At 36.0% G+C, this 18985-nt stretch overlaps 1 protein-coding gene across 1 annotated transcript; it reads right to left on the reverse strand.

The window, feature by feature from the left end:
* Positions 1-3157: 3157 nt before the first annotated feature.
* LOC6047374 (ras-related protein Rab-2A) lies at positions 3158-18066 on the reverse strand. Its single transcript, XM_038263383.1, has 4 exons — positions 17679-18066; positions 9680-9995; positions 9430-9610; positions 3158-4464 (listed from the first exon to the last, which is right to left on the reverse strand). Exons 1-4 carry the CDS (start codon positions 17722-17724, stop codon positions 4366-4368), a joined length of 642 nt encoding a protein of 213 aa, XP_038119311.1. The 5' UTR covers positions 17725-18066; the 3' UTR covers positions 3158-4365.
* Between the last annotated feature and the right edge of the window lie 919 nt (positions 18067-18985).

The following is an 18985-nucleotide window of genomic DNA, read 5'->3' on the forward strand; positions in this document are numbered from 1 at the left end:
CACGCACACACTCTCACTTTTAATTTCTCGATAATTTGGCGGTCATTCAGGTGCTGGTTACGGTGGGCATACTGAGCTAAAATTCCAAATATGAGCTTGATTGAACTTAACAGGTGCTGGCGTTTTGCATTGGAATTTTGAATGAGATTTAACCCATAGAAATCACTTTTTTTCAAAAATGTAGATTGTTTATTCACTTTGGCCACTGAAGCGTTTATTTTCAACATCATTGGCGTGTAGGACAGATCCTTGCAGATGTTTTGCCCTATATAATATTGAAGTTTAGATCAAAATGAAATGGCTGAGACGTTTTTCTAAACCAAAAAAAAAATTTTTTTTCAAGGCTGTACAGAGAGCTCCAGAGTGCTTCAATTCAATGTTCTATATACTAGTTATAAAGAACATTCAAACTGGCGCAACTCGATTAAATCAGTATATTCAAAGAGCAAGATCAACGTGGTGATTATTGCATTCGATCGTAATATTACGATCGTAATTTCTCGACTCACGATCGAGATTTCTCGATAGTAAGATTTCGATCGTAATTTGTCGATGGTAAGTCGTAATTTGTTGATGTTGAGGTGTAATTTGTCGATAGTAGATTGAGATCATTCGATCGTAATTTCTCGATTCTCGAATTTCAAAAATTTCAAACATTTTAAAAATTTGAAAATTTCAAAATTTTTAAAAACTTCAAAAATTAAAAAAAAATTAAATTTAAACAAATAAAAATTTCTAAATTTATAAAAAAAAAACAAAAATTTTAAAAGTTTAAATTTTTTTTAAATTTTAAAAACTTCAAAAATTCAAAAATGTTAAAATTTCAAAAGTTGCAAAATTTCAAAATTTTAAAAAAATTTCCACAAAATCAAAAAAAAAACAAAAATTCCAATGTTTTGATTATCCGAAGGTTTGTATGGGACTTTGGCCAATCGAATCACGAACCATTTTTTTTTTCGTTTTTTTTCTTTTTCTTGTTTAAAACTTCAAAAGTAAGTTTTGCGACCCCATTTTAATCAAATTTGAATAGTGTATTGCCTATAATAATAAAATGCATTTTTTCAATATTTCATCTTGGATTTAAAAAAATATCACTTCAGCTCGACAATCAAAAATTGAACAACGTTTTTTTTCGTGATTTGATTATCCAATTTTTTTGTAAATTAAAAAAAAATTTAAAACTTCTAAAAAAAATTTAAAATTTTTAAAATTTTTAAATTTTTGAAATTAAAAAAAAATTTTAAATTATTAAAAAAAATAAATTTTTTAAATTGATTTAGATTTTTTCTTTATTTTGTAACTTTTTCACAGTAAAAAAAAAATTAACTTAATTTTTTTATATTCCATTCAAATAAAAATTATTTTAAAAAAAATGGTATTGCAAATTACGATCGTAATTTCTCGATCCACGATCGAGATTTCTCAACAGTAAAATTACGATCGTAATTTCTCGATGGTAAGTCGTCATTTGTCGATGGTAGATCGAGATTTGTCGATGGTAAGTCGTAATCTTACTATCGAGAAATCTCGATCGTGAGTCGAGAGTCACCACGCAAGTGACGAATAAAGGAGAAAAGCTTGGAACTTAACCTGAAATACCCGTCGTTACCCTTTTGCAAAGCCGGGTCCGGTGGTGTAGTGGCTAGCGTGGTAGCCTCTCACCCCAGTAAGGCCTGGGTTCAATCCCAGACGGACTCGGTGGCATTTTTCGAGACGATATTTGCCTGGCCACGCCTTCTATCGGATGGGGAAGTAAAACGTCAGTCCATTTGCGTAAAAGAGGTTTTGGGTGACTCACCACACATAACCTGCGGACGCAGAAACTTGCAACAGAGACCACAAAAGACCCGGGGGTCGTTGAAGTGGATTATTTTGCTTTTTACCCTTTTGCAAAAGGTCACTATTGATAATCTTGGAAAAAGGGTGTGTTTTCCCTAGGATGACAGATAAAGCGTAGATAGAACCCTTTTTGAGGGGTACTTTTGATTTTGAGTGTAGGAAATCGGGTTTTAAAAATTTTGACGTTTAGACCACTTTTTAAAACAACAGTTTTAGTAAATGATTTTTGTATTTTTTAGGAGAGACATACCATCCTGCATTTTTCGTGAGTCTTTTTGTAACATTTTAAGCAATTTCCTCAAAAAATTTGAACGAAAAAAAAATTCGTGACATCACCTTAACAGTTAACTTTTAAACTTAAAAATTGAAAAATCTCATAGTAGTGGCGTTTGTTTTTATTTCAGTGTATTTTTGAATTATAGGTCCTTATAAGGGACCATCCATAAACCACGTGGACACTTTGAGGGGGCGTTCTTTTATTACGTAACGCGAAAAATCGGACTTTTAGAACCCCTTCCCCCCTCGTAACAAAATTTCCATACAAATTTTAAAAAAATTGTATGGAGCGTAACACGGTCTCCGACCCCCCCCCCCCTTCCCCCCTACTGCGTTACGTAATAAAAGAACGCTCCCTTTTCAAAAATGTCGCTGCTAAATGAAAATGTTGACCAATATATTTAGTGATATTTGAATAAAAAGTTTATCAGGATTCAGCTTCAACCAGTTGATTTTAGTAAGATATTTGAAATTAATTATTCTCGATAGGATTATCGTATTTCGATAATGATAACGACCAGGGATGGAAAAATCGCAAAAAAAAACAATTTCGCTTGCGAACTTATTTCACCAGCGAAAGAGAGAGGAGGCAAATCACGGAAAAGAAAATCGCTCGCTTCTCCAAGAAAATCAATCTGCTGATGATTTTTTTGTGAATTTCCTTGTCAGCACTACACAAAAATATTTACACACATTGCCCATCTACAAAATGTGACAGGTAATTTTTCGACGTGTCACGTTACACTTGCAGGTGTAGTAGTGAAAAAGATGTTCCGCCGAATAATCAAGATCACGAGAGAGGGGAGCCATGCTCCCTTCGGATTTTTTCTCTTGATGAACTTACAGAGATTTTCTTTTGATGATGATTATGCCATCGCCGATAACGACATTATCGTTAACGAACCTCGATAATTTTATTGTTGACAACCTTCTTGATGAAATGATTTAGTAATCAAAGACTTTTTCAAAATCGTCGCTGCTAAAATATTTTTTTAAGCATTCATCTCGTGATATCTCACTTCGCCCAAGGAAACACGACTACTTATATCAGTAATAATTATATTATCCATAGTTTATGTTTTTAGTTTACTTTAAATTGATCACAACTGAAAAGTAATCGTAATTGTATGCAATTTACAACATAATTCTCCCAATGATGGTGGCTTGCTGCAACTGAAAATCATCCGAATCTCTATCTAAGGAAAAAAAAAACTAATAAACAATCAAAATAAAATTTCCGCATCTAAGGGTTTCACAAAAAGTTTCCAATCCTAAGCATGTTTGTTGTTTTAAAATATACGCGACAATTAATGCACACACACCACAAGCTTGTTTGCTCTTATTTCTTTTTTATGTTGTTTTCGAATAGATCAATAGTAATTAGGTTTATAAATCTCATCATCATCTCCGATCGTCATACCGATTGTGTTTACCAATTAATTGTGAGGGAGTTTTAAATCGAGTGTTGTCTTACTATTGTTTGGAGGAGGGGGGCAAGGGAAGAAACACGTTTTTTTTCTCGTCGTGGAATGCGCTTGTGTGTGATTGATTCATTTCTAAAAACAGAACAAATGGAAACTCTATTTGGTAAAAGCTTTTTTTTGTTTGTAGTTGTTGTTCATCTATTCAAGAATCCGATGGAAAATTGCAAGTAGCAAATTCGGCTTACGCTAGAAAAATTCAATAGTTGTGTTGGTTGGTTGTTTGTTTGTTGGTTTAACTGGTAGAGATTTGCTTCTTTTTTTAAATTACAAGATATAGTACTAAACATGCATCAGAGTTTGTTTGCAGTTTCTTAAGAACGTTTATCAATTAGTCAATCCTGTTGCCTAATTTTCGTGATCGTACGATGAGCTAATTGAACTTAAATCAGCCGATTTTTGCTGCCCCTTTTTTTTCGCGCACAAACTGCAACTCAGTTTTGTCTCACTTTGTATGGTCTTTTTTGTTTAAACGTTTTAGTAAGTTTTTGTTTTTGTTGTATGTATTTTTAAAAATTAAAAAAGAGGGGTTTGTTAAATTGTATTTTCTTACCACGCGTGCAAAATCACGTCCCGTTTACACAACACACAAACATGCTGCGCGCGCGTCCAAGAATCACACTTTTTGTCACGATTTCACGGGCACGGGTGTACGCGGTGTGTTTGTGTTAGTGGGTGTGGTGATTATGTGTGGTTGTAGCTGTTGGTTTGTTTGTTTGCTATATGTGTGTGTGGGTTTTATTCTTTTTCGATTTGGCAACCATCACATTTAACAGCAACCACTGCTCGACTGACCGCCCGGATTGTTGCCGCTGCCGAGGGATGGGTTGGTTGGCGAGTGCTGCTGGCCAATCTTGATGCCGTTAGCCTGGGAAGAGGAACACAGAAAAAAGAAGAAAAAATATTATTGAAAATATAAATCCAAAATTCGATATCATATTGCATATGACAGGTGGTGCGTTAAAATCCATTGCATATCATCGTACCTCATAAGGCACCTCGTAGGAAGAAAGAAAACAGTTTTTATAAATGATTTTTTAATAAAACGAATTGCTCCATCTTGCATTTTTCGTGAGGCTTTTTGCAACATCTTAGGAATTCGCCACAAAAAAGTATGAACGAAAAAAATCGTGCGCTCGCCTTCAAATTTGATTTTAAAACTTAAAAATCTCATTAAAGTGGCGAGTATTTTTCTTTCAGTGTATTCTTTTTTTTCAGAAAGCTCGTCAAATTTTCTACAAGTTTGCCACTTATTGATCTGATGCATCGGCTTCGAGAATATTAAAGTAAATTTTCAAAACAACCTATGAGTCATAGGTTTTCTATGAAGATAGAAAGCTTTGAAAAGTTAATCTGGAATTTAAACTAAGAAATGGCTAACAACTCACACGAAATCGGGAAAAGTTGCCCCGACCCCTCTTCGATTTGCGTGGGACAAAGGGGGTAACTTTTGCCCTGGGTACAGAATAGTTGTCCGCAAAGCGGCCTCAATTTAGAACTGTCAAAGCGGAACCAATTTACTGTTTGAAGAATGATGCCAAGAATTGGCAAGTATTGTAATCGATCTATGATTTATTTTGTCAGGAAAAAAAAGTCGAGGGCGTCGAGCTTTTGAGTCAGTCTTAAGAAAAGGGATAAAATCGAGATTGTCATAATTCGTTGCTAAAATTTCCATAAGCGCTATGTCTCACTCAAAACCTACACACAAAAAAATATTTCCGAATGTTACATCATTTATTATGTAACACTTTTGCACGTCATTAAACATTTAAATTTAAATGCAATTTGATGTAAATTTGCAACAAACCGATTCAACCGTTTACGTCGAATCTCAAGTTTACATCAACTGAGTTTACATGTGATTCATTTTTTCCGTGTCGAGTAAATTCACATATTTTTTTCTGTATATGTTTACGAATTGTTTAAGACGAATTATCAGTAACTGTGAATGGCACCTGCCAAATATCATTGAATAATCTTACTCCTGTATTATCATTGCGCTTCAAAGATACATAATCTCGTAACTTCCATTCGGTTGCTCTTCTGATTCACAAAATTCCCCCATTTCTGACGCAATGTTTCATCACGTTGAAAACAAATAAGGACTCTTTTAACCGCCCATCGTTTTGTCTACGAACAAAAAAAAGCACGAAGAACTTAATTTTTCAGCGAAAATTTTATTATCATCAGATCCAAAATGTTTCAAAACGAGTCACTTCAGCAGCAAAAAATATGTCACGCTTGAGCTTGAACAAAACCTTCTGCTTTGTTTATGTTTACAGCTGTAGTGCAGTTGTATTAGTGAGGAGCAGTGGGGATCATTCGGAAATCACGTTAGGCATTCTGTCTTTTCAGCACCCAGATTTTGACGAAATAACAATTTTCAATCACATTTAAACTTTCGAGATCAAAGCAAGCTAAGCATAGCAATAGCTTAAACTAAGCTTTTTTTAAATATCAAATCACGTTACAGATGGTTCAAGGGGCCCATTTTACATGATCTTTCAGAATGGGTCCGTGGGTCACGTTTGGCCAACAGGCCATACTCTGGTCACCCCTGATCTCTAGCGACCCACGTGCACCTTGATTTTTTTCAAAAATATTTGGACAGGGTCGAATTTCTTTATGTTTTAGTTTCGAGATTTAGAGTTTTTTGTCGCTGTTGCATACAGTATGTAAAATAAGTATTTACACCCCTTGGGCACTATCCACATTTTGTGATGAAACATGTGACAATTTAAAGTTTGACAGAAACCTAGTGCTACGTTTTTTCAGAAACTCATACCAAACATGTTGCTACAAAAAGCTCATGAAAAGATGTTTTCTATAAAAAGTTATATAACAAATACTATTACAAAAATAAAAAAAGGTGCAAAAAAAGTTTGTACACCTTTCGAAAAATCAACATAAATAAAGTTATTTGTTGACAAATCACCATAAATCCAGTCTCTCAACTCCAAATAGGCATCCTTGACTGATTAAAAAAATAATTTGGATTGAATATAAAGTTTACTAATTACTTAGTATAAAAGTTTATATAACTCTGGAAATTCTATATAAAACTTATCTAAACTTAATTTTGCAAACTTTCAATTTAACTAAATGTCAATATATTACCATAGAATTACTAAAGAAACATTTTGGAGTGGGTATAACACCATTTTGGGGGTCTTTGTATGAATAGAATAGATTTTTCGTTGGAATTTCGTACCAACCCGGAATTAAGTCGTCGGAAAATCCGCCAGCATCCAAACCGGTCCACAATTCACAAGTCAATCTATATGGCATCGGAAAGGGCATAAAATTTCCGATCTTTTGATACCCATACATGCAGGTTTTCTATAAAACCCACGTTTTTAAATACATAGGCAAAAACGTTGTTATGGTTTCGTTTGAGCAACCTGCCAAAAATGTATGGAATTTCGTAATTTTTGTTCTCGTGGATCAAACTTACTTTTTGCCCAGGTATTTAACAACGTGGGTTTTAAAGAAAACCTGGATGTATGGGTATCAAAAGATCGGAAATTTTATGCCCTTTTCGATGCCACATAGGTTGACTTGTGAATCGTGGACCGGTTCGGATGCCGGCGGATTTTCCGACGACGTAATTCCGGGTTGGTACGAAATTCCAACGAAAAATCTATTCTATCCATACAAAGACCCCCAAAACGGTGTTATTCCTACTCCAAAATGTTTATTTAGCAATTCTATGGTAATATATTGACATTTAGTTAAATTGAAACTTTCCAAAATTAAGTTTAGATAAGTTTTATATAGAATTTCCAGAGTTTTATAAACTTTTATACTAAGTAGTTGGTAAACTTTATATTCAATCCAAATTATTTTCTTAATCAGTCAAGGAAGCCTATTTGGAGTTGAGAGACTGGATTTATGGTGATTTGTCAACAAATAACTTTATATTTGTTAATTTTTCGAAAGGTGTATAAACTTTTTTTGCACCTTTTTTATTTTGTAATAGTATTTGTTATACAACTTTTTATAGAACACATCTTTTTATGAGCTTTTTGTAGCAAAATGTTCGGCATGAGTTTTTGAACAAAACGTAGTACTAGGTTCCTGTAAAACTTTAAATTGTTACATGTTTCATCACAAAATGTGCATAGTGCCCAAGGGGTGTAAATACTTTTTTTACATACTGTACAGTCCAAAAATTACACGCAATATGTAAAAAAAATCGAACCGCAACTGTTCTCCATACAAACTTTGGATAAAACTCCAAAGTTCATGCTTCCTTTCGAGTTGAGCCTGCGTAGAAATTTTGTGGTTTGGTTGAGCGTTTTAGCAGAATGCTTTACTATGAATACAAAGAGACGAGTAGTTCCTTTTAATTCCGCTATATATTTTTAATATCTTGACAAATTAGAGCGTCCAATTTCCCGTCCCGGGAAAAAATTTCCCGGGAATTCCCGGGATTTCCCGAAAAAAAATATTTCCCGTTTCCCGGGAAATTTGTAAATTTCCCGGGAATTCCCGAAATACAAGCAGAAGTATACATTTCCCTACATTTTTGGCAGCAATGTTTTGAAATTTTACAAAAAATAATAATTGGAGAACCTGATTTGATTTTATTTATTTCCATCTGCTGTTCATATTGAACTAATCAGTTTGTCTGTTAATTTCATGCCAAGATTTAATTCAGATAATATTTATTTCTGAAGCATTCACCACTAGGAATATTAATTTGCTTATATGTTGGACAACAAAACTCATGCTGTTATGGAATGAATAATATTATTTTTATATTCATTGAATATAAATTATATTATTTATGACAACCTTTTTTAATGTTATTTTTGTAATATCATTTGAAAATAAGATATTTACATCTTCCGGTCAAGATCAACATTGAGATTTTTTTGACTTTTTTTTACCTTGAACTAAGTATTCGAGAAATTACATATTGAAGTTATAAATGTATGAAGCACGTGATCTACCAAGGGCGTAAGAGGGTTATATATGAAAAAATATTATTGAATTTCAACCGCTTTTAAATACTCAAAGTTATTTTAATCTAATTGATTTATTAGGCTGAATACCATATAACTAAAATCATATATAAAAAAAACATGAAAAACCATTAAAAAACAACTTCGTATCAAATTTTCAAGTTAAAAAATTGTGTTTCAAGTTAAAAAGCGCTAGAAATTAGATTTTTAAGGTAAATTCAATGATTATTTATTTAATCAAAAGTTGAATTTTTTGTTTTTTTAATTTTAACTTTGTGGTCACTAAGACAAATTTAAAAGCAATTTTACAGTTGTGGAGCATAGATTTTCACTGTCAAAACACTTTGGTTTAAAAAAATTCTTCTCAACCAAAATAATAACAATATTTTCTTTCATTTGAGACGATTTGAAAATTTAAAAATAAGAAATTTCTTGTGTTTTCTCAAAGTTGCACACTCATTTTGACCATTAAAGTTGCTTTTCTATACAATTTCATTGCAAAAGATAAATCAGAAACAGGATTAGAATAATTTTCGTTAAATTTCAAATTTCCCGGGGATTCCCGGGATTTCCCGGGAAATTTGTAAAAAAATTCCCGTTTCCCGGGAATTTTGTAACCCCGGGAAATTGGACGCTCTATGACAAATACGTATTTCGTTTACTACTTGCAGACTTCAACAGAAATTTTGTTGGTCGGTGTAACAACATAGTGAGCAAACATTGTAAACAGTAGGGTGGCAATTTAAAAAATAAACATTAGGAATTCGATTCCTTAGGCAAAAATAAGTATCTGTCCAAATGTTAAGCAAAATCGGTTAAGGTTCAGGTTCGCCGTTGAGCGTTGAAGTTGTACGGAAGAAACCTACCTCATTGTTGATGTCAAACACGCCCTCCTGGATCTTCTCGTAGATCTCCTTCGCCGTGTTGATGAACGCTTCCTCCACGTTCGCCGCCGTACGAGCCGACGTTTCCATAAACACCAGTCCGTGCTCCCGAGCGAACGCCTCACCTTCCTCCTTCTTGACCTCACGGCGCGAATCCAAATCACTAAAAAAGAAAGTTCGTCAAATTAGTCTGGGTTGACCACAGCTATCAACCTTGTCCAGCCAGCCCTACCTCTTGTTGCCGATCAGCATGATGACCATGTTCGAGTTGGAGTGCTGCCGGGCGTCCTCGAGCCAGGTCGTCAGATGGTTGAACGTCTCGCGGCGCGTGATGTCGTACACGAGCAGGGCGCCGGCCGCCCCGCGGTAGTACGAGCGCGTGATCGACCGGAACGCCTCCTGGCCGGCCGTGTCCCAAATCTGCAGCTTGATCTGCTTGCCGTCGATGGTGATCATCCGGGCGCCGAACTCGACCCCGATCGTCAGGTCATGGACCGGCTGGAAGCGCTTGTCGGTGAACTGGAGCAGCAGGCAGGACTTGCCGACGCCTGGCAGAATAAAACAAGGAAAAAGAAATTCCATTAAATAAATTTATGTGACCTTTTTTCACAGGTGATTTCACCAGCATATGGAACCGTTCAACGCCGCCCCTATCACAGTCAAATTTATGGACGCTGCTGATAACAACATGCTCGAGAAGCAGCAGCAGCTGTGAGGGGGGAGGAAATCGATTTACTCACACCCGGCTGACGCTGGCTGCAGAGTTGTTTTTGGGGGAAAACTTTATAACGAGAAAGTACGAGAGGTCAATTTGAAGAAGGAAGCAATTTCGAGGCAGCGCCCACGCAGAACGGCGGCCAGCGCAATCAACATTAGGATTAATATTTGATTTTGGCGCGAGCTTGGGCTTTTGCATATGAGATAAGAGTGCAAAGTGGGCTGTAAAAGGAAAGTGGCACTGGGAGGTGAAAAGTTAAATATTTAAATTGAATAAAATTTTAAGTATTATAGTATACAAGAAATCTCGGCAATCTCTCTTCTTACTTATTATATCTTGAAAAAAATCTAATATTTTTAAAGAAAGTTGTCAAATTTTAGATGAGGATATAAAGTACCGACATCAGGGGTAACATTGGGTCTGGTAGGTGAGATTGGGTCATTCCAAAATGCTGAAATTTGTATGACCCAATGTCACCCCTGATGACGCTACCATAAAGATTCAAGAATATCACATTACTCTCAAAGAAAAATCTATTCAAATCCATGTATATAGGCTTGATCTTACTTTCTTTGAAACCATAACCAAAAAAAAAAATACTTAAAACGTTCCTGTTTCCAGAGAAAATATTAAGTTTTGTTCTAAAACATGAGCATGAGAGACCACCAATGGTTGTCCCTCCGCTCCAGAACCGTAATATCCTTTCAGCACTAATTGGCTTCGACGATCTAGTGATGTTTCCCTTATCAACAGCATGTATTAATGCGCTGAAAAGATAAAACACCATGAATGCTAAAACTAGATCAGTTGCGAATAGGTAACCGTCATTGGCCACCAACGGCGCCCGCCATGACAGTTTGTATTGTACTATATGACTTACAATATCTTTGAATGCTTTTTAAAGTGTCCAAAAATCATATTGAAAGTTCAATGAAAATTAGATCAAAACACAACATTTTGAAGTTTTTCCAATAACATTAGCTGTTTTTATCCTACTATGCTCAAAATTTTCCTGCATGGTTTTACAATGTTAAGCTTCCAATTTCTATGATTTTTTTCTGTGATTTCGGAATACATTCGTCTGGCTTCAGCTGAAGATTCATGCTGTCCCATGTTGCATGTTGGGCAAACATGGACACTAATTTAAAAAAAATGAATAACTACTAATCTAATCTAATCTAATCGAACACAAGCGCAGCCAGTCCGAAGAAAGCATCCTGGAAGAACTTGTGGTAAGATTACGCCTCAAGTTCTTTCTTGTCAATATTAATGATTACAGTACATCCGAGTAACCCCGAAAATGTATAGCAAAAATTAAAGCGGCCAGGCCTACTGCGTTGCATTAACCGCAGAGACAGATTCTGTGAACGGATCACATTTCACAGAATCATCAGGGGAGGAAGGATGCGTGGACATACCGTACCAAACGCTCCGAATCAGTTGTGGTGTGGTGTGTAAGTGTAAATTTGGCAAATAATAATATTTAGGGGCAGGGGGAGGGGGGAGGGGGAGGAAATGAGGATAGGAGAAAGGGAAGGTGGGAAAGGGATAATATGGATATATCATTTGATCAATAGAATATTTTTAGAAAATAAGGGAATAAAATCGTCTATCAAATAATTATAGATAAAATGGAAAGATCTCACCAAATCAAGATTCAACACTTCCAGCAGGGTTGAACTCATCATTAAATGCCACTTGAATTGTAATTCTTCTAAGACTTCTAGACTTGAACAGGACTACAGTAAAGTAGCGGGCAGCAACTATCAAGGTTTCGGTTCATCCAGCAGCGAACCGTGCAGCAAAGGCATACGACGCCGGAAGTTGGTTCTGATCACCACACGATGAATTTAGTCTGCTACTGCTGGCCGGATTCGTGGATTGGAACAGGAACATGACGACCACTTCATAAAGTGCTCCAGCTTTTGCTGATCCTGCCTTCTTGTTAGAGTAGTCGTCACCCCTGTAGAGTCGCAACCGGGACTCCTTGAGACACGACGTTCCGGACGCAGCACCATCGCTGCCGATCATTAACCTCCCAACCACCCACTGACCTCATGTTTGCTTCCGTCGTGTCCTGCTCCGGATTCCGCCAACCGGTTCCTGCACAATTCAATCACACTCACACTTCCGCGCCAATCGTTCACTCTCCACTGTTCACAGCGTAAACATAAACACGCGCCTCTTTTCATGCGCTGTCAAAAACCAAGTACACGCTTCAGGAAGGGATAGTCTGTTTCGGGTTATTATTACCCGGTCAATATATTTATATTGTTTACATTATTTTGAAGGACGAAAACCCTACAACCCCCATGAAGAGCATCACGCCGATGAAAAGTTGAAATCAGGGTTTTGATATTCTACTGACACTACCTCAACCGCTACCACAATTAAAATTGTGCAGGAACTCCGGTTTAAACAATGAAATCTAACGTTTTTAAATTCCAAAAAATTGACAGCGGAAAAAACACGTCCGTTCACGCTCCCAGATTACTTTGATCTCCATTTAAAAAAAATGAATAACTACGACTATTTTCAACAAAAATTACCTATTAGGCTATAGAGAATTTGCAGCAAAGCTAAAGGACACATGTTGCCACCTATGAACAAATAGCGTAAACCTATTATTTTTTGAAAACATGTTTTTTTTCCTTCATAATTAACATTTTTAGAAAACTTATGCCGGATTAGGATGAGAAAAATTATTTCCAACAATTTGGTGTACAACTTTCCAATATTTGTTTGATTTTTCTATGAGAAAACTGTAAATTTAGAAAAAAGATAGTGATTTGGACTATTTGGCAAGAAAGTCTGTCAAAAATAAAAAAAAATTGTTGAATATACGTTAACACATCTGTTATCAACTATAACAACTGTTTATTTCATTGATGTATACTGCCGTTCTACGCATAATTGTCCCATGTTCAAAAAAGTGCAACTGAGATAAACGCGATTGAAATTTTTCGACCGATTTCTGTGTTTCTACGCATAATTGTCCCGTGGGTTCCTATTCGCCCTATGTGTCCCTAATCGCCCCAGTTATCAGTTTATAACCCTTATTTGTGAATCTCTTGCTATACAACAGGTAAACAAGACATAATGCTTAGTATAACTAATGATTCCGTGTAAGAAAATACTTGGTGGGACAATTATGCGTAGAAGTTTAACGATGGGACTGTTTGTGACTTGGTGTTGTTTTTAAGGCGATTGCGAACAAAGTACCAGATTTTATGTCTTTTTCTTAAAGTATACATCAAACTAAACTTAAAAATGTCATAAGGTCAAAATCGTCTAAAAATGACATGGGACAATTATGCGTAGAACAGCAGTATACGGGGAAACTATTTTTTTCGTGTTCCAAAACATGTTTTTTTAAAGAAAAAGGTCAAAATTTTTTGCGCGCCCAAAAATTGATGTTCATTATTTTAAAGCAAAAGATTTTTCTCGTCTTTTGCAACCAGTTTCATTAAGATTGATGCGGGGAATCATGAGAAATAAGCGATTTTGTTCTTCAATCCAGCAGAAAGGAATACGATTTTAGGCAAGTAACCTCATTTTGGCACCATCTACATTTGAAACACAGGCGCGCTGCAAATCCTCATTAACTTGAAAACGGTGCACTTTATCAAAATTTCACTAAGGTACAGTCATCCCACATATTCGGAACACCCACAAATTCGGAACACTTTTGTGGTAATTTGTCAATAGGATGCAAAATGCAACTTTTCTGTCGTCCCTCCTATTTTTAGGACCTTTATTTGGACATTCTCTTGCTATTTCATCTAGTAAAAATAGTACTTTTTGAACAAAGAACCTCATTTCAAGACTATTTTATCCAGAGCAGCAAAACACTGCCTCCAAATTGCCTGTTCCATAATTGTGGAATGTTATTGTGCCTCCCACAATTGTGGAACACCTGAATTTAATTGATATTTTCACAAAAAAAAAGTTATCAGACCATGTTTAAAATATCACTAAGCTTGAGTGGTTTCAGAGTGTGAAGTCATTTTTTTTTTGTAAAAAATATGTACTCCTGGAGAGAAAAAAAGTTTGTTTACATCGTAAGAAAAAAGTGTTCCGAATTTGTGGATTGCAAGGGTCAATGTTTTTCTTTAAAAACTTGATATAAAACGTAAAAATGTACAGCAAGTCTATACATCAATCGAAAGATCGCAAGAAAAGCTTTCACATGAAGGAAAAAGCAAATCATTATGTTCAATTATCGATTTTCTATGATTTGTTGAACGTTGGCAGATCTGGAAACTGGTCCGAATATGAGGGATTACTGTACTTTTTGATTGCAAATTCGATTTTGCATCGAAAAATAAAGTTGAAACATTTTTGCGATCAATATTTCGATTTTTTTTTTTTTCAAATCAGTATTGATTCAAAAATTCATGATTCGGTCAAACATTTTTTTTGCACCACCTGGAAATTTCTTAAAAGTTGGCATTTGGTGTCCTCTAAAAAATATCAAAAAATTAAAAATAGTGAATAAAATGAAATTATGAGCCATGGTTTCAACATCTTAATGAAAAAAGTGTTTTAAAATGCATTATACACCTGGCTAGTTGTTTTGCCATCATTAGTTTCCAAAATATCTAAGTATTGACGTAAATTTTATTTTTCGCGAAAAATAAAATGTTTGTGCTGCTGTACATTGGAATTTAATAAAAATTCAAAACATTTTTAAACAAGCCCAAACATGCTAAAAATTATTATCAATGCAGAAAAATGCATTTTTGATTGTTTTCATTTGATAAGACTTCTATTTTCATGGAAATGTTGAAGTTTTTTGGAAAAATATTTTTTTTTGCCTCCGATTTTTCGTATCAATTTAAAAGGGGGCGCCGAAGGGGGGGGGGGGGCATAATCTTTGAAAAATATTTGCAACGGCCTAATTTAAAAAAAATATGTTTAGATGTACTGATTATGACATTTTTGAAAAAAGGCCTAAGTTTAGTCATGCCTGAGGGATTGAAAAGTTACACAATTATTTCGTGTTTTGCCATTGAATATCAGACCATAAGTTACTGAGGTATCATCATTTGAATAATTCACGTTATTTTGGTTCCGTTCTTGGGCTACAAAAATAATGTAAATTTGGATGGTGTAATTTTGGAAGGTTGAATATTACCTCTTTTACGATGTTATTTGACCTCAATTTAGACTGAAAATGTGACATTACACCATAAAAGTGATAAAATTACTCATTTTCAGAAGTAAAATTACCCATGTTTTCTGGCATAAAGATGTACCCCCTCCCAGATGTAATATTACCATGATTTCTTTTAACTGTGTAGTAGATTTGATCAGTTCTATCAATTTACTAAAAAAAAAAACTCATGGTCGAAAAATGCATGCTCGAGCCCCAAAATTCAAGCGTGAAACACCTGCAAGATGTATGTGTGTGTGTACTTTATTTTGTGTCTGTAATTTCCAAAAAGGGTATCAACGTGGTCTATGGATGGCCCTTATGCACGGCAAATGAACTTATTGTAAATCAATTATTTAAAAAAAAGAAAAATAAATACAATGCAGAATTGATCCAAATTAAAATCCAAGGATACTGTAAGAAGCAATTGGAATGAAACAATTGGATGAAAAACTAGTAGTTGTGCATGTTTTTTTTAATGACTTTGATCTTTGATTTGACTTATCCTGAGATGTACAAAAAAGTGGTACAGAGCGCAAACTTCATTAAGATTTTGGAAGTATACGTTAAGATTATATTTTACTAAAATGTTCATAATTTGAGATAGTTTTAGCAGAAGCAAAAATTTGAATAAGAACACAACCTGCGAAGGTATGATGGTTTGGCTCTTCATAGCATCGATGATATGTGGAGGTAAGTACAGTAGGCTCAAAAAAATAGTTCATTTTTGTAGTGAGTTTAGAGCCTTTAATCTTCATCAATAAAGTGGGAAAAACAAATAACTTGTGCTTCTTATTTTTTAAAGACCTGTGTTGAATCACCAAGCAGCCAAACGCGAAAGTGAGCTTCTTCAGGCGATTCGACGTATTTTTACGCTCAATGACCTCGCGCACTGATTATTAACTGCTGGTTTTGACCATTATTACTGGTTGTGAGGTGTGTATTTTATGGCGAGCATATAAAACAACATCACAAATACAAACACAACCGCACGCCACTTCCATAATCAGCTGACTGCAGGATATACGGTGATGTTACCAGGTGTGTTGGGGCTTTGTTCGAGAGTTCCACGCAAATTCACAAAGAACACACTCGCGTTTTCTGCCCATGCGATAATAAACATATCAGCGCGAGAAGTGCGAGGGTACAATTCCGTAAGTGCTGCGCGTAATCTTCCTCACTTGTCGTTATTAGTTTTTTCTTTTGTTTGCTCTACTCATCGTAGAAAGTAAAAGTATGCAACATTTTGTGATGATATGACGATGACTAATATCCAGCACTGATTGCAATGTATGCAACAGTTAGCATGTGTTTTTTTTCTTCTTGGTAGGTTTTATTGTTCATGTTTTTTTTGTGGTATTTCCTTAGACGATGAATCAGCAAAGCAACAGTACAATTTTGAGCTTTTTTTTATTTTGTACTTCGAATGCAGACACAAACTTTTACGAAAATGTAAATACTTTTGTATATTGGACTGGCATACCGTCATATTCATGATTTGATCAAATCAAACCAGAATAAAGTGTTTTGAGCCTCGAAACAACCCCCCAACATTTAGGACTGATTCTAGATTATTTTTTCAAAAGGTCGTATCAACATGGACCATGACGAAAAATGTACTGTTAGATTGGTTAAGTCCCCACTGCATTTGCAGTTCAATTTGATATGGAAATTTGAATGGGAAAACTGTTTCTATTCATTTTATTTTTTCAAATTTTGACCCTAATTTTAAAACTAATACTAATACTAATAAATTGAGAAAAACTGTAAAAATTGTGAAATTAGAAGCGCACCTTCCCTTGTCAATAAGTTTTGATATGCAAAAAGGATATCGCTACCAAATAAAATTAAAAATTTCAAGCAAATTTATGTTGTCAAACTTCCCAGAAACAAAGATATTACATTTTCGCCGTTGTCGTGCCCGCAGCTCTAGAGGTGGGTGGGACAATATGGCAGCCCTGGCAACGACTGAGTCAGAGGATCCTGAGAACCGTCCGCCGTACACCGCTCCGCACTCATTGATAATATTATGTGGGTTGTTTGTTGTCCCTTTTCTTTTGCGACCGTCTTCGTTTTCCACCCTCTTTGTACGAATCAAAGTAGAACCAGCCAGCAGACGACAAAGTGGCAAAGCGGTCCGGATCTCTGGGTGTGAGTGTCTGTGTGTGTGCACGCGTGAGGTGGCCCCACAAACGATGACGGAAGATTATCGATTATTTTGCTTCTGCCGCTACTGCTGCGTCACTCGACCTCGTTCCCCTCCTCCTCCTCCTTCTCTATAGCAGCTCTAATCGATGCAAATTTTGCTTCCAGATTTTCTTCCGCCCATCCCGGAACCGTTCCGGATTGTGCACCTACCTGTGTCGCCTATGATGATGTATTTGAACAAGTACGCGTACGACATTGTGGCTGGTCAACTGCTTTCTTCCCTCGGGGATGGTAGATGGTGGGCCAACAGGAACCGTCTGTTTGCTCAGCTAATCCGAAACCTGGCCCTGGTAATTACGTTGCACAATCTTTTGGAAATCACTCGTTTGGAAAAGCACCTTTTTTCACGGCCACCACAAAAAACCCGCGACGCGATGGCACTAATTGAAGGAGAAGCACTGTTTTCTCTTTGTTCGAACCAAGTACGCGCACTTAGAATTAAAATCCGAGTTGAACGAACAAAAAAGATCTAGGATTTGCTTCGTGCGCTGCCTGCTGACTTCTTTTGCTGTGATGACTGACGACTCGCGAGAGAAAAATATTGCAGCCAGGGCCGAACTCGCGAGATGGCGGAGCTGTCAGATGTTGACGTTTTAAAAGAAAATAAAAACATCGAATTTCGAAGCTGGATTCTGAAAGCGACACGGAAAAGAAAACCAAAATGTTTTTAAAACATTCATTTCTAAACTGCCCACTCCGAAAATAATCTGGTAAATTTGAGTGTCTGGCGCAGGCGGACGTTTGTCGTGCAGTTCAGACACACTTGTCACACTTATTCTAGCCAAGTTTTGCGTAACGCCAGACGAATCTGGCGAAAATCGGGCAAAATTGCAGCCAGCTGTCTGGCAACAAAATCAACCGGTTTAATCGGTTGAACCGTGCACGACCGGTTTGTGTCATATTCGCCAGAAATCATGGCAGAAATCTGGGGCAAATCTGGGGGAAGTTCTGCCAGATGGCTGGCGCAAGCCCCCAGACGAACGCCAGAAATGCGTCCGCCATTTCCGACTGGGTGGCGCCTGACGAGCTGTCAAATCTGCAACATGGAGTTTAACTTTCTGTGAAGTTGCTGTGAAGTTTACCATAGCACTTCGAAAAGTTTAACTCCATATTGCACGCACACACCACAGAGTAAGACAGAGTCATCACTGCCACTTGGTTTTTGGTTCCATTTTGTGGTACATCGCAGGTACATCGCACGCCTGCTAACAGCTAACATTATTAAGGCAAAAAATATTTATAATGACACACTCTCACTTTAAATTTCTTGACAGATTGCCAAAAGAAGCTTAATTAATTACCTCTCGCGACGCCGCTCTCATATTACTTTGTTTCGTGAATGAATGAATTTTTGTATCAAGATTTTTATCTTTTTTAAAAAATATATTGCAATTGCGTCCTACAATTACGACCACTTACGATTCAAATGGATTTTGGAATCAGTTTAACAAAATTAA

Source organism: Culex quinquefasciatus, chromosome 3 (assembly GCF_015732765.1).
Source record: "Culex quinquefasciatus strain JHB chromosome 3, VPISU_Cqui_1.0_pri_paternal, whole genome shotgun sequence".
Taxonomy (NCBI): domain Eukaryota; kingdom Metazoa; phylum Arthropoda; class Insecta; order Diptera; family Culicidae; genus Culex; species Culex quinquefasciatus.

Bases quoted from the DNA above. Each gene is read 5' to 3' on its own strand.
- LOC6047374 (XM_038263383.1), bottom strand. From the start codon at position 17,724: ATGTCGTACGCGTACTTGTTCAAATACATCATCATAGGCGACACAG. The intron at 9,996-17,678 runs GTAGGTGCACAA...TTATTCTGCCAG, and splicing joins CATCATCATAGGCGACACAG to GCGTCGGCAAGTCCTGCCTG. The intron at 9,611-9,679 runs GTAGGGCTGGCT...TTTCTTTTTTAG, and splicing joins ATGCTGATCGGCAACAAGAG to TGATTTGGATTCGCGCCGTG.